This window comes from Lepidochelys kempii, chromosome 6 (assembly GCF_965140265.1).
Source record: "Lepidochelys kempii isolate rLepKem1 chromosome 6, rLepKem1.hap2, whole genome shotgun sequence".
In the NCBI taxonomy this organism is placed as follows: domain Eukaryota; kingdom Metazoa; phylum Chordata; order Testudines; family Cheloniidae; genus Lepidochelys; species Lepidochelys kempii.
Window position 1 is genome coordinate 52088734 of NC_133261.1, and position 14578 is coordinate 52103311.

The 14578-nt window shown below is 44.9% G+C and overlaps 1 protein-coding gene across 1 annotated transcript in view; it reads right to left on the bottom strand.

The window, feature by feature from the left end:
* The window catches only part of ABTB2 (ankyrin repeat and BTB domain containing 2), a 194234-nt gene that overhangs the window by 2806 nt on the left and 176850 nt on the right, over window positions 1-14578 (bottom strand). The window contains exons 8-16 of the mRNA XM_073347923.1: window positions 12431-12527; window positions 10858-10993; window positions 8747-8973; window positions 7615-7793; window positions 6566-6671; window positions 6349-6451; window positions 5213-5303; window positions 3134-3202; window positions 724-837 (exon numbers count right to left, since the gene is read on the bottom strand). Coding sequence (XP_073204024.1) covers window positions 724-837; window positions 3134-3202; window positions 5213-5303; window positions 6349-6451; window positions 6566-6671; window positions 7615-7793; window positions 8747-8973; window positions 10858-10993; window positions 12431-12527 — 1122 coding nt within the window. The remainder of the gene's footprint in view (window positions 1-723; window positions 838-3133; window positions 3203-5212; window positions 5304-6348; window positions 6452-6565; window positions 6672-7614; window positions 7794-8746; window positions 8974-10857; window positions 10994-12430; window positions 12528-14578) is intronic.

Here is a 14578-nt window from a genome sequence, read left to right on the forward strand (position 1 = left end):
AAGGGCTCTATAGCTCCCAAATAGTCTCCTTTGGTTCTCCCAGTAATTATTTACCTAGTTACATCCACTTCAGCATCATCAGATAAGACACCACGACACTGGGGGAAAAGCAATGTATTTTATGCTCAACATTTAGAAGCTCCCAAAGGTTTGGGGATTCTTAACAGGAATAGAATTTTTTTATAAAAGTTACATAAGGAACTCAATTTACATTAGAAAATCAATTCCCCCCCCCCCCAAAAAAGGAATAGTTTCCCCTTGGCTGTTGGGAACCCAAACACAGCAGCCTTGGGCAAGTGCATGAGATTCCCACATTGAAACTGTCAGTCGGGTGTCACTGCACATAATGCAAAAAAGTAACAAATATTAATAGAAATATAATAAATATTTAATGTTTATTTTACTTCCTAATATTTTCTGATGTAATCTTTAGCAGCCTGCTTCTGCCTCTCTACTACATCCCAGACTCCTGCTGATTTCCAGGAATGCTGAACTGCTCTATGTTCCTAGTGGTAACACACGTTGGGTCATTTATATTAAATTACAGATTGGATACAAACTCTCATTTTGCAAGCAAATTTAGTGCAGAATTGGCCCAGCCAGTGCATGCCTGCATCATCTTGCACCATGACTCTTGTCCAAAATACCACACAGCATCGAGCATGTGAAGTGCCTGTGTTCCTAGGCATTTGTGGGGTCTAAACAAGATAGCTCAGCCTTTACCTTTGCATATTTATAGATGTTAACAGAGCTCTCCATACTGATGCTCTGGGCACATAAGATTTCACAGTGTCTTTGGAGGCCATCCAGTTGAAACAGGCTGGCGGCTGACAGCAGCTATTGGGACAAGAGAGACATTTTTCAAAATCAAAGTGTGGCTGACTCCTGACTTATGGAAGGCAAATAAAAACATACATTCCTTCCTCAAAGGATCTTCTAACTCCTTCTCTTGAGGGCTAGCCCTCCTGTGAGAGCAGAAGGCCAATAGAGAAGAATACACATAGCATTTTCATTATTCTGAGTATAGCACTGAATGAAGGTGGCAAGCACCTTCCTGCATTCTTAAATTTGTGCACCTCCTAGAAAAGTCAGAAGAGAGACATTTACTACATCCACTGGCAGCTGAATTCATCTTCCTTTTTGTTTAGGTGACTAGGGAACTGGAGACAGTCTATGACGGGGTGGCCAACTGCTGAGCCTCATATGACCATCATCAGAAGTTCGAGAGCCAGGGTGCACCTACCAGGGCTTGGGGCTTCAGCAGGAGTGGGGCTGAAGTCCCAAGATGCCCCTCCCCACTGCAAGGTAGAGGTCCTGAGCTCCTTTCTCTCCCCCCTCCACCCCCCCCCCCCACTTTCTGGTAAGTAGAGAATGGGGGAAGATGTGATGAGAAGCTGGAATATGAGTCAACAGTGGGCCCTTGTTGCCAGAAAGGCTAACAGCATTTTGAGCTGTATAAGTAGGAGCATTGCCAGCAGATTGCGGGACATGATCATTCCCCTCTATTCGGCATTGGTGAGGCCTCATCTGGAGTACTATTTCCAGTTTTGGGCCCCACTCTACAAGAAGGATGTGGAAAAATTGGAAAGAGTCCAGCAGAGGGCAACAAAAATTATTAGAGGTCTGGAACACATGACTTACTTATGAGAAGAGGCTGAGGGAACTGGGATTATTTAGTCTGCAGAAGAGAAGAATGAGGGGGGATTTGGTAGCAGCCGTCAACTACCTGAAAGGAGGTTCCAAAGAGGATGGATCTAGACTGTTCTCAGTGGTAGCAGATGAGAGAATAAGGAGTAATGGTCTCAAGTTGCAGTGGGGGAGGTTTAGGTTGGATATTAGGAAAAACTTTTTCACTAGGAGGATGGTGAAGCACTGGAATGGGTTACCTAGGGAGGTGGTGGAATCTCCTTCCTTAGAAGTTTTTAAGGTCAGACTTGACAAAGCCTTAGCTGGGATGATTTAGTAGGGGATTAGGTCCTGCTTTGAGCAGGGGGTTGGACTAGATGACTTCCTGAGGTCCCTTCCAACCCTGATATTCTATGATTCTATGTGAGGGACTCTGCATGCCATACATTAATGGTAAAAGAGCCACAGTTTGGCCACCCCTGGCCTATGAAGTCTTTTAATCTACCCTAGGCTGTCAGTGACCAAATATAGTTACTATCTGATGGCCTATGTGTCTGGCCTCAGTCCAGTTCCTAGTGTACAGACCTCGTCATCATAAAAACCAGCACCATAACTGTCTCCATGATAGCAGTCTCAGTAGAGAGGCCTGGGACACTGAATTATCTTCTCACCCTTTGAAGTACTCCTTAAATGGCAGCATTGAGGCACATAGGCAGGGTTGGGTGTTGTACATGTTCTATGCCCAAATACAAGGGTTGGCTCCTCACTATGTTTGCTTAAAATGTAGACAGTAGAGGGAAATCTCTCTTCTATCTGCTGTGTTCTATTACACATTCCACATGGTCTATTTTCCTGGGGTAGGAATGATTCATACAGGAAGTTTCTGTCCATGTTTTGAACCCGCTCCCTGTTAATTTCATTTGGTGGCCCCTAGTTCTTGTGTTATGAGGAGGAATAAACAACACTTATTTACTTTCTCCATACCCATCATGATTTTATAGACCTCTATTCCCCCCTTAGTCATATCTTTTCCAAGCTGGAAAGTCTCAGTCTTATTAATCTCTCTTCATATGGAAGCTGTTCCATACCCCTAATCATTTTTGTTACCTTTTTCTGACCTTTTCCAATTTCAGTATATCTTTTTTGAGATGGGGCAACCACATCTACACACAGATCCCCTTGTTCTGCAGAAGCCATCTGAAGTAGTAACCGCTTCCTATTTCAGATGACACAAACTTCCTGAGACCTAAAAACACATTCACCTTCCACAATTCCTTATTTTCTCCTAAAAGAACACTGGGTGTTTTAACACTTTTCTGTGTGCATAAAGCAGCCACATGACATGTCCCATGAAAACATTGGTAGCTGCTCTCATCTTTCCCAGCAGTCACTTGTCAAGCAGTATTGACTATGTGCTTTGAAAGCATCACCTCCTTTCAAAGCCCTAGCTTCTGTTGGCTTCCACGCCCCATCATTCCTGAGTGCATTTGGAAGAAAATGTTCTCACCTCTAGGATATCAGCTGTGGGAATTTCCATAGATTCTGTTCCTCCATAATATAAATACTGCATCAGCATCTGAAATAGGAAAAGGGCCAGGCCTGAAGCTTTTGTCAGTCAGGACACAGAGGAATTTAAATACCCATGCTGCCCTTAGGAAGCAAACAGAAATCACAGCTCCAGCTTCCCGTGGGTCTTGATAACAGCTTTGACATTTTCTAATGGCCTGGCTGTGGTGCTTTCCAATGTTCTTTTCTTTTTCTGGCTTTGAAGGGAGCCACATCAAGGAATTTAGGCCAAGGGTGACAATGTGTCTCTGAGCAACGGCAAGGCCCCTGTAAAAACTCTGCAGGGGGTCCTGTTTTTTGTAAAGCTTTGCAGGCTAGCTGCACCCAGGAGCTGCCAGGCAGTGAAATTGGTGGCAGGCTAGCTGAGTGCATATACACTGTACAGCCTGCCAGATGGTGACACACTGCCCTCCCCCTAGAGCTTCCAATAAGCCTCCCCATATCACAAGTCTTTCAGCCGGGGGGTTTGAGGCCAGGAAAGAGAGGGGTTGTTTGGCTGAGGAGACAGACATGGGCAGCCCCCATTTCCACTCTCACCCTCTCATGCTCACCTCCCTACTGTTCCAAAACCAACCCCTTTGCACTCTCCTGCCCCCTCCCCATGCCCGTTATCAGGGAACTGGTTTTTCACTTGAAAACCAAGGTCATCCCATTTACTACTATTTATATTGCAGTAGTGCCAAGCAGCTGCAGTCAGGGTCCCATCGTTCTAGATGCTGTACAATCATATAGCAAAACCTGATCCCTGTGCCTGCTGCTGAACAGAACCCAGGTCTCTTGAATCTCAGTCTCGTGCTTTATCCACTAGGCAAAACTGTCTCCCCTAAACAGTGAAAATGATACCACTTTCAGTAGGTAACCTCATGTCCTCTAAGAACGTGCCCCAAAGTCTCCTCACACATCCGCTCCCTCTCTATTTCGTTAGAAGGACACCTTTACTGGTCATTTCTTACAGCTTTCAGTGTATTATTTTTCAATCTACCACATTGTCCCAAGAGGCAAAATCCTCTCCCTGCCCTCTCTGGTTCTACGACATTGCAAACACCACAGCCTGAAAATCATGCCTTGGAGCTTCTCGAATCACAAAACCCCATTGATCAAAGACCTTCTTCATGCTATGTTAAGGAGACCTGCCTTAATACACTTTATTCTCTTCAGTCATGGGCCTGAGCTGCACAGCTTGGATGCAGACACTGCAATTGCTTTTCAATTCAAATACAAAATGTCAGAAACCCTCTTGGGATAGAGCAGTAGGGATGTTTCTGTGCTCAAATTATCCCCATTGGATGCGGAGATACTATGTGGTGATGACCATATAGAGACACTGTGAGGGAGAAAGCCAAGATGAGTCCTAAACACTTTAGTGAAACAGTTACAGACTTTCAGCTGTTCTGCACTTTCAGATTTCTCTATTCTGCACATTTCCTTCCTAATTTGAAATGCAGATCTGAAAACCTGGAACAATGCCTGACTATTGGATTTCACGGACCTGCTGGGGTTTTTTTTCTTTTTTTTTTTTAAACCTACCATCTCTTCATCATGAACGAACCTCCCTTAGGTCACATAAATATGGAAACACCAACAAAAGTAATAGTGGAATTCTCAAAATCAAGTCTTTAAAGAGAGCCCCACCGACTTCTGACCGTCTGATTTGAATTACTAGGCAGGTCTCCGGCTCTATCCAGGGTTCTTTTTTTACTTAACACAGCATGAAAATTGTGCCTGGGAACTTGCAGAACTACACAAAACTACTCAAATAAAAGACCCTATTTGTCCTCTGTTATGAAGGAGATCGGCTGCCTTAAAAAAACCAAAATCCAATCGTATTCTTTTCAGAGCTAGGCCCAAGCTGGCAAGTTTGGATGCAGATCAGAACACACCTAAAAACGCAGAGATGTTTGAATCAGACCAATTGCGGTTATCATTTCTCTCTGACATTAAAACGTGTAGCCTTTGCTTCACAGTCAGTACAGGAGGAGACAAACAGTGCTCGTGGTAAGGGTGCGCATAATTTACATACCTTGAAAATACTGTATTTCATATCACCAATTTCAACAGTCTTACTGCCTTGGCTGTCTAGTTCTGGTTTATTGGTCATCAGGGTCTTAAACCTGAGAAAATGGAGACAGAAGTTTGCTTAATAGATTTTCTGCATTTTTGCCACTCTGCATCATCTTTGCTTGGGTTCGTCAGTAAACAAAGGGGAAATGGAATCTTAGTCCTAGTGTATTTGCATTTATACTTTATATTTTTCAAAACAAATAATCAACATGTTTAACAGCAACTAAACTGTAAACTTCGGAGAGCAAAATCTGTAAACTCCCCAAGACTGGATTCACTCCCATGTTACTGCAGTTTTAAGGTGTTCTAATTGCACTGAAATCCATGGCATTAGACTCACATAAAACTGGAGCTGAATCAAATCCTGAGAATTGTACACTGCATTAATATTAGTTTTAAAAGCAAATAACTGATCCTATAATAGGATCAACTGAAAAATATCTCCATGTAAGGAGCAAGAGCAAAATATATTGGGGATTCAGTGTATTTTGTAAAAAAAATCAAGGTACACAGTGCTAAGGAGCCAAATTCTTTATACCTCCCTCACTTGCCTTTGCTCCTGGGGTGCAAGAGAGGACAGAATCTGGCCTTAACGCTTTTGCTGAGGACTTCCCTGGGGTGAGGCAGGCTCCAGTAAGTACAGAGCTAGAATACCTGGCTCCTACACTGTCCTTCCCTCAGCCTTGGGGGTTAGAGGCAAGGAGGGGTGGGAAAGAAGTGGCCAGAGCAAGCTGCACTCCAGCTATGCTCAGCTGCTGGACAGTTCCTTAGTAAACATTAACCACTAGTGCATGCCAGAGCAGCCCCCTTGTTGTTCTAACCTGCATTGGGACTGGGTAGAAAATCAGGTCTGACCCCACTCCCTAATGGTCTGAGCATAGGCAAAGAATCTGGCTCTAAAAGTTTTGTGGCTTGATCATGTAAACTCAAGTGAGTAGTCTTTACTCATGCCGGTAGCCCCATTGAGGCTACTGGTGATGAAGGGCTGCTCATTTGAGTAAGGAATTACAGGCCCCTGTCCTCCATCACTAATCTCCATTTAGCACGAATAACACAGTTGCAGTTAGTAGGTGTAGCTCATGGAGGCTGACTCACCTGTTGGAAGCAGTAACCAGCAGGACTTTGTGTGCATAAAACAGCTTTCCTTCCACTAGAAAAGTTACATCAGACATTTCTTTATTGTTTAGAAAGTGAGGATCTGTTGGAAAAAAGATGGGACAGGGAAAAAAGTTTAAAATGCTGCAGCACGCCAAAGAGAAAATGCAAAACCACTGTGGAAATTGTCTCACTGAGATAAAGCTGAGTATCTCACCAAGCCGGGCCGGCAACGTCTTTTGTATTTCAGGAATGTTGGGTATAGGACTGCTGCCATAGCAGTGGGTGAAGATGGCTGCAAGCTGCTGGTTGATTGAATCATTCTGTAAGGAAGAAGGAATTTATATCATTAGTGCTTAAAAGTAGGCTCCACAGGCTGTAATAGTTTGCTTGCTGCTTATATAATAGGAATCTTCCTTTGCTGCTTTTAAGGACTACTCTGTCTATAAGGGCTCTGTGCAGAGAGGCCAACTCAAGACCTATGCACACAGGTGAATTTCACCACAAAAATATTCTCAGCAAGTTTATGGCACACATCTGTCAAGGAAAAAGAATTACTTTAAGAGAGCTCAATCCTTACACAGCAAATCTCCCCCGACTTCTACACAACAAAATCCACAGCATGGCTTATCATCAGGAAACTGTTCCTAACGTATCAGTTTGTTGCTTGGCTCTGCACTATTTTAAAGTTCAAATTTTGCATTAGTTTTTAACCATCCAGTCCCTCTCCCTGCTATCTCCAGGGAGTCTACAATGATATAGGCCCTGATCTTACTCCCACTGAAATCAATGCAAAAACTACCATTGAATTCAATGGAAGCATGGTCAGGCCAACTTTTAGAAAGAAAGAAAAAAGATTGCTATTCAATAACAGCTAATAATATTGTTCAGAAAATTCCAGGAAGGTAGATGAGATGCTACCGACAGTCTGAGCTCCCTAGTACTTTGCAGGTAATCCCTTTCGTTACTGTAAACTCACTCAGTTCCAAAAGCCAATCACTAAAGTGGGGTTTATACAAGGATTTCCATTAAAATAAGCATCTTTGACATGGAGGAAGCAAGTATTGGATCCCTCATGTCTTGATCCCTGGTAGTGCATTATTACATAAGCTTGGGTAAACACAGCCACGGCTGTCTGTACATCCATAATTCATTCGGGCCCTGACATGGGTTTACGTTGCTTCTAGTACAAACAATAATCAAATAATTGTGAAACTCCTGGCTCAAAGGATTTGAACTTCATGTTGTTAAAAAATGAATGATTACTTTGCTGGTTTTGAGGATATCAAACATTAGCTGCAGCCCTTCGTTAACCAGCTCTTCGTTATAGTCCTCCTCCTTAATAGTGACAAACTCCCGTAAGAGGTTCTGCACGACTGAATAGCGAGACTGGTAAAAGGTTGTCCGTAATGACTCAATCCACACATGAAGCTTCCATGGGATTCCTGTAACCAGACACAAGGGAAAGTGAGTGGGGGGAGGGTAGTTGCTGAAATAGCAAGCAAGAGGGTATTTCCTCTCTTACTCTAATCATCATCCGTATTTAAGTGGCTCTTTTTATTTTGAAAGTGCTTTACAATTTACACAACTAATTTGACCTCCCAGCAAATCTGGAAAGCAACTGTACCACTATCCCCATTTTAAAGGTGAGGAAGCTGAGTCACTGAGGAAAGCTCAGGAAAGCAAAGTGACTTGCCCATGGTCACAGAGAAAATTAGCGTCAGGACTAAAGATTAGAACTCAGGAGTTCCTGTTCTTGCCAAGCCTGCTATCCCTTTAACCTTCATTTCATCCACCGGTTTTCTCTGCAAGCATAGCAGCAATCTGAATTCTGCAGATTAGCTGCACCATTACAGAATAGCCAATCTTATATAAACCCATTGTGATAGCTATAATTCAGTATTGCGGCATGTTTGTTCTGATGAGCTATCTTATTTAGACATGCACATTTCAAAGTCTTCAGTTGTCTACCTTACAGGTGTAAGAATAGGTGCAAGCCGGGTCCTCAAATCCTATTCCTGGGCATTGACTGTCTCTGGTTTTGAGAGCTCAACTTGAGACACTTCAGAGGGGCCTGAGTTTTCAGATGTGCTGAGCACTCACAACTCTGACAGACTTCAAATGGAGTGGAGTGAAGGGATCAGCTGCTCTGATCTTCAGGTCCCAGGCTGTTCCAGAAATTGGGGCACTCTAAATCAGTGGGCCCTTTTGAATATGCAGCTGAGTGATCAGTAAGCAGTTTGATTTCTTTTCTATTTAAATTAGAGACTACCCTATTCCCCCATCAATGTGTGTCAGATCTGAACTTGATGGTGAAGGCCCTTCTCCTAGTGACCTGTAATCCCTGCTCTCGCAGAGACAGGTTATTAGGGTTCTAGCTACTTCAGACCTGCCTTACCAAGTACCCGGAGCTCCATGGTGATGTCCACGTAGCCATGCTCAGCACTGTAATACATGGCCTCCTGCAGGGCCTTCATCCTGGTTTTACACAGCCTGACCTGCCCCTCGATGGAGCTGTCCTGGCTGGAGGTGTCACTCTCCACTCCCTCAGCTAAAATCTCCTCCAGCGAGAGAACATCTCCCTTCGACTGCTGAGGCTGGGTCAGGAGCTTGCGCAGCACGTTTCTGTGGAGGAAAAAGAAGAGGAATTGCTCTTTAATAAATTAAAGGCCCACAAACCAGACAGGCCAGGCAGGGTGATTTGAACCCAGAAGTCCTGGAAGCCTGACTTAGTGACTCATTTCTTTCCAGAGATGAACCCCTCCTCCAGGGGTGCTGGAACAATTTTTACAGGGGGATTGCTGAGAGCCATTGAAGCAAACTGTAAACCTGGTATATAATGGAAACCCCTTCAAGCCAGGGAGTGCTGCAGCATGCCCCGCACCCCTAGTTCCAACACCTATGCCTTCCTCCTCCCCCCAGAGATGGAGCTGGGTTCCTCTAATGATTGGGTCTTTAAACATTATTATGGCAGTTTAGTCAGGACTGGTTTCATCAAATCCTGTGAGTGTTTGCTTTGTGTGGCTGGCAGACCAGCAATACTAGCAATGGCTTGCCCCTGTCCAACACCAGAGGGTCCCATTTAGAATTCCTGGGTCCTTGGTTTTCCTACAGATGTGAGAAGCCTTAAGGGACAGATGTTGGCTATCCAAGACAATTAGGCCAACATAAGATGTTGTGCTGAATTGCCACTAGCTGGCACTCTCAGTGCACAAAGAACTGGATTTTACCCTTTCTGCATGAATTGATACTACATAATCTCATGCCTTCTGATCACCCTCCCACAAAAATCATCCAGAAATAGGAGGCTTAACTTCATTATTTGCATAGTAAGAACATGTTATAGAAAGAGGACTCTTACTGTGGCACAATTAACCCATCGGATGCTTTACCATAAGACATTGCACAATCAAGGATGTTAACACTGAAAAGATAAGGTGCAACATTTCACAAGCTCTTGAGTCATGGGAAGTAGCATTAGGAAAATGTTTGTCGGTATAACTACATCACTGTAGTTCCTGGGGAGCCAAGTCTTAATGCAGACATGCTGCACCAATATAAAGTGGGGTTTACATTGTTATGATTCAATTTGGTAAGTTACCAGCATGCGCTGCATTGATGTAAGCCCAGTTGTACACTGCTGCAGCACATCTAGGTTAAGGGTTTGGAATTGGTGTAACTATATCAATGTGGTTACACCAAAACTAATTTTTCTGATGGAGACTGAGCTAGAATGATTTCCAGATCAGTTTACAGATAATGAAATGTTATTTCTAAATACCAACCCTGCAAACACAGCCTGGAATGGAAGAGCCAAGCTGGTTTTTTTCTGATTCACACATCATCTGTATTAAAGTTTCTGCAGACCTAATTCTGCCCCAGATTGCACCTCAGGAACCCCATTGCCTTCAAATTCTGCCTCCAGTTATACACGTGCGACCCACATCTTCGGAATTGTGCCCTGCAGTTGGAACTTAACAATTCTGTTGTTGCTGCCTGACCCAGAAACAAATCCAGCTCCTTCTCTCCTAGCTATGGTGGCTCTGTAGTGCTGCTAACAGGTGTGAAAAAAGCAGAAGAAAAACTTATTTGCTGACTTTAGTGACTAAAATATAGATCTGCAAACCCTGCGGGATTGCATCTGTTGAATAAGAAGGTGCCAATTTTACACAGTTATTCTGGGAATAGAACCACTCAAAGTGATAATTACTTTCCAATGCATTCCTTCAAAAGTAAGTGCAGGGTCTGGCCACACTGGAGTCAGAATAATGCTAGTAACTCTACTGCATTAAAACATGGCTATTGCCAGGAGGGTTCTAGCAACACTTCCTAGACCAGTGTGGATAGGGATTTTTGGTCTGGGAATTGTGGTGTAAAGCCATGCTACAGCCTGTGTGCGATGCGGGTACCCTACAACAAGAGACCTCAGTGAACTTGTACAACAATTGTATACGAATCCCCGCACTGAGAGGGTCTTCAATTTAAGGCTGATTTTGAACAGAGGTTTACCTGTGCCCATGTGCGGCTGAGTGACTAAAGCAGTTCATGTCTTCGTGAAGCGATGAGGACATCCCATTGACTTCCAGCATACTCAGGAGGGGGTCTGCGCCCCTACTCAATAACAAACTGACCAGCTCATAGTTCCCTAAGAATTGGCAGAAAAGTAATGATAATTCCATTTTCCAGCATCCTTTAAAAGGCACTTCTATAGCACCCCACAAGTGTTAATTAAGCCTCACAACACCCGAGAGGGAGACAAATATTATTATCCCCATTTTACAGATGGAAGAAACTGAGACACAAAGAGGCTAAGTTGCCCAGTGCCACACAACTAGTTAGAGGCAGAGCTCAGAAGAGAACCCAGGAGTTCTGGCACCCAGTCCTGTATTCTATTTGAAGCACAGGCACGTCTTTATGTATAAATGGGGGGTGGGTGGGGGGGAAGGGAGGTATATTTTACTATATTTTTAAAAAGTTACATTTCCCTCGTGTTTCAACATCTTGAATTCAAACTACATTACAAGCAGATGTACATGCATCTGGCTTCAATATGGACAGATTCTCAGTTGTCAGCTCCTGCTGAGTGTAGCTAAAAGGGGGTCCAAAAGGGAATCTGGGGGCTGCTCTAACTTTCTAGCTGGCTATGGCCCGCAAGGGGTCATCCTGCAGCCGTGGATAACTGGAGCACCATGCATTCCAGCCACCCTCCATCCCTGCTGCCAGAGGCTGCAGGAGTGGTGGTGGGAGAGCCAGCTACAACAGCTTTGGGGACAACCTTCTGCTCCCTTTATGCCATTGGGATGGCACAAAAAGAGCAAACCAGAGAATCCATCCCATAATAATCAGACTTCAAACAATGGAGAAAGAACAGAGGAAAACCAAAATGGTAGGCTGCAGGTGAGGGAGAAGAATAATGATCTTTGAGCTGGCACAGGTGAGTCCTTATATGCCATGTAAACCCCCGACGTGGCACCTGCTTGGAAAACAGGCTCAAGATGTTGTTTCTTTTTTAAACGAATGAGATAAAGCAAAGATCTTTGTACAACCTAGGATGGTTTTTCCCAGTGTGACTCTTGGGCTGACAAAAGGTGTTAGTCTGACAGCCTTGGAGGCTATTCAGCTCCAGGAGAGGCAGAGGATGGACAGTGGCAACCTAACTTTCCCAATGCTGCCCCATGCATGCACTATGAGGGAAAGCACGCTGCAGTCCCACTCAGCACTTGGCTTCCCTGCTGAGGCTGTTGGCAGGAAGTGATAATTAGTGACAGTAGTAAATGTGGACCGAGCTGACACGCAGCAGCACATTTCAGGTCGGTCACCAAACAGCAGATGGCAACAGCTCTCAGATACTGTTAACCTAGGCTAGGCTTCCACTAGTGATTTAGGCATGAAAAAAGTACTGTATCCCATTATCTAACCCCCGGAAGCTACACCTTTCATTGTTAATTGGCTTAAAGTACAATGCAAAGTAAATCCCAAGTCATGTAACTAAAACCTAAACATCTGACCCATACTTCTATACTTCTGCCATAGTTTTCCTGTGATCTTGGGAGTGAGAACGTAAGCATCTTATTTGACTCACCTGCCGCTGAAGCCAGTTGAAGTGGGGTCTCAGCATAATTATCCTCACCGCTGTTAACTGCGGAGCCCTCAACATGGGCACCAGCATCCAAGAGCAGCTGCAAAAGACCAATCAGAGACAAGAAGTTCAGAACCGAGCAATTCAGAAAGACACAACAGAAGAGCCTGTGTGTTGGGAGGGAAACCCATTAGGTCCGTAGCAAAGGGTGAAAAACACAAAGGGAGCTCAGCAAAAACTAAAGGAAAAATATCCATCGCAAGGCAAACTCACCTCTCACATGTATCTGTTTGTTGCCTGCGTCTGGGACTGAAGCCTAGGGGCTCATGGCTAACATCTCTTTAGGGATTTATTTATTCTTCTCTCTTTACTGTTCTTGTTTTTTTTGTTTTTGTTATACTCAGTCTAGTACTGGTGAAAGGTATCAGATGGACAGGAGACTAAAGCCCCCTATTTATTGTATCCCAGTGGGCACGTTTTCATCTGATCTCCAGACTCAAAAGGGTTAGATGCTTTTGCAGTGTGGGAAATCCCTGCCATTTGGTTACATGCTGTGCAGGAAGCAGACAAGATGGCTAACGGAATTTGCCACAAGAGCCAAACTGCTCTGTCAGAACCTTAGGCCCTGCAAATTCTGGATGACGAGACTCCTCGGGCTTCCCTGATCTGCCACCCGCGAAGCCTAATCCTCATTCGGGGCATAAACTGTGTCTTTACTTTGGCCAGGGTGTTAACCAGCCCCCACCCTGGGGGAACTCTTTGCAGGCAGACTGGCGCTAAGCCAGCCGTAACTGGCCATGGAGGAGTGGGGACAATATCCTTTTCAAACATTTGAAGTAGCAAAAAGTAACAAAGTCACATTGACACCATCATGTGGAGCGGGATCAACTGGCAGGAAATGGAGGTGACTTAGCTGTAACTGGAAGTTCTTTGAGATGTGTCATCCCTAGCTGCATTTGACACGTGGTGCCCATGCATGTAAATTCTAACAAGCAGTGTCCATTGGCCTGCACACACGCAGTCATTCACCTTGGGCTCCAGACTGAGGGCGTAAGAGGCAGTGTGGGCCGATGCCTCTCCAGTTCCTCCTTGTACCGCAAATCTAGTAAGATCCAAAGCAGAGGGGATGGAGGGCAGATAGGGACCACACATCTCAAAGAATTTCCAGTTGCTGGTAAGTAACCTCCATTTCTTTTTCGAGTGCTGGTCCCTATGTGTATTCCACATGTGGGTGATTGACAAGCGGTACTCAGACTGGAGTGGGGGTGCAAGAAAGATGCTTGAATTATTGCAGTTCCCACTACTGGGTCTGCACTGGAGGTTTAAACTAGCGTGTAGTGTTTAATGAAGGTGTTAATGGAATTCCAGATAGCTGCCTGCCTATGTCCAGTAATGGTATTTCGTCCACTGATGCTGTAGAGGCAGTTTGTGCTCTGGTGGAGTAGGCCCTTACCCTGTCAGGTGGAGGGATGTGCACTAATTGGTAGCACGTGATGATGCACCCAGAAATCCATTTAGAGATCCTGTGAGACAATATAGCTTGTCCTTACAACCTCTAAGTTATGGCAAGACAGGGCTGAGGTCCCAGGGGGCGGTTAGGGGCGGTGGTCCCTGGAGGGGGCGGTCAGGGGACAAGGAGCAGAGGGAGTTGGATGGGTCGGGGGTTCTGAGAGGGGCAGTCAGGGGACGGAAAGTGGGAGGGGGTGGATAGGAGGTGGGGGCCAGGCTGTTTGCAGAGGCATAGCCTTCCCTACCCAGCCCTCCATACCGTTTTGGTACCCTGATGTGGCCCTCGGGCCAAAAAGTCTGCCCACCCCTGACTTAGAGTACAAGGATAAAAGCTGGAGAAATCCGTGGACACAGGGATTCTGACACAGGCCATGTGGTGGTAAGAGGGAACTGGAGAGGTTATGGCCTGTGCATGGCTCTTATGCCCTCGGTCGGGAGCATGAGGTGAACTACTGTATAAGTGCAGGCCAATGGACACTGCTTGTTAGAATTGCCAGACTCGGGCACACGTGGACCCACTGGGAAATACACATAGGGAGCGGCACTTGAAGAAGAACCCTTCATTTATAAGAACAACAAAGCAGGTCTGGGCATTTGTATTTCCAGGCAGGGGCAGACACCCTGTTGACCATGTATAGCCAT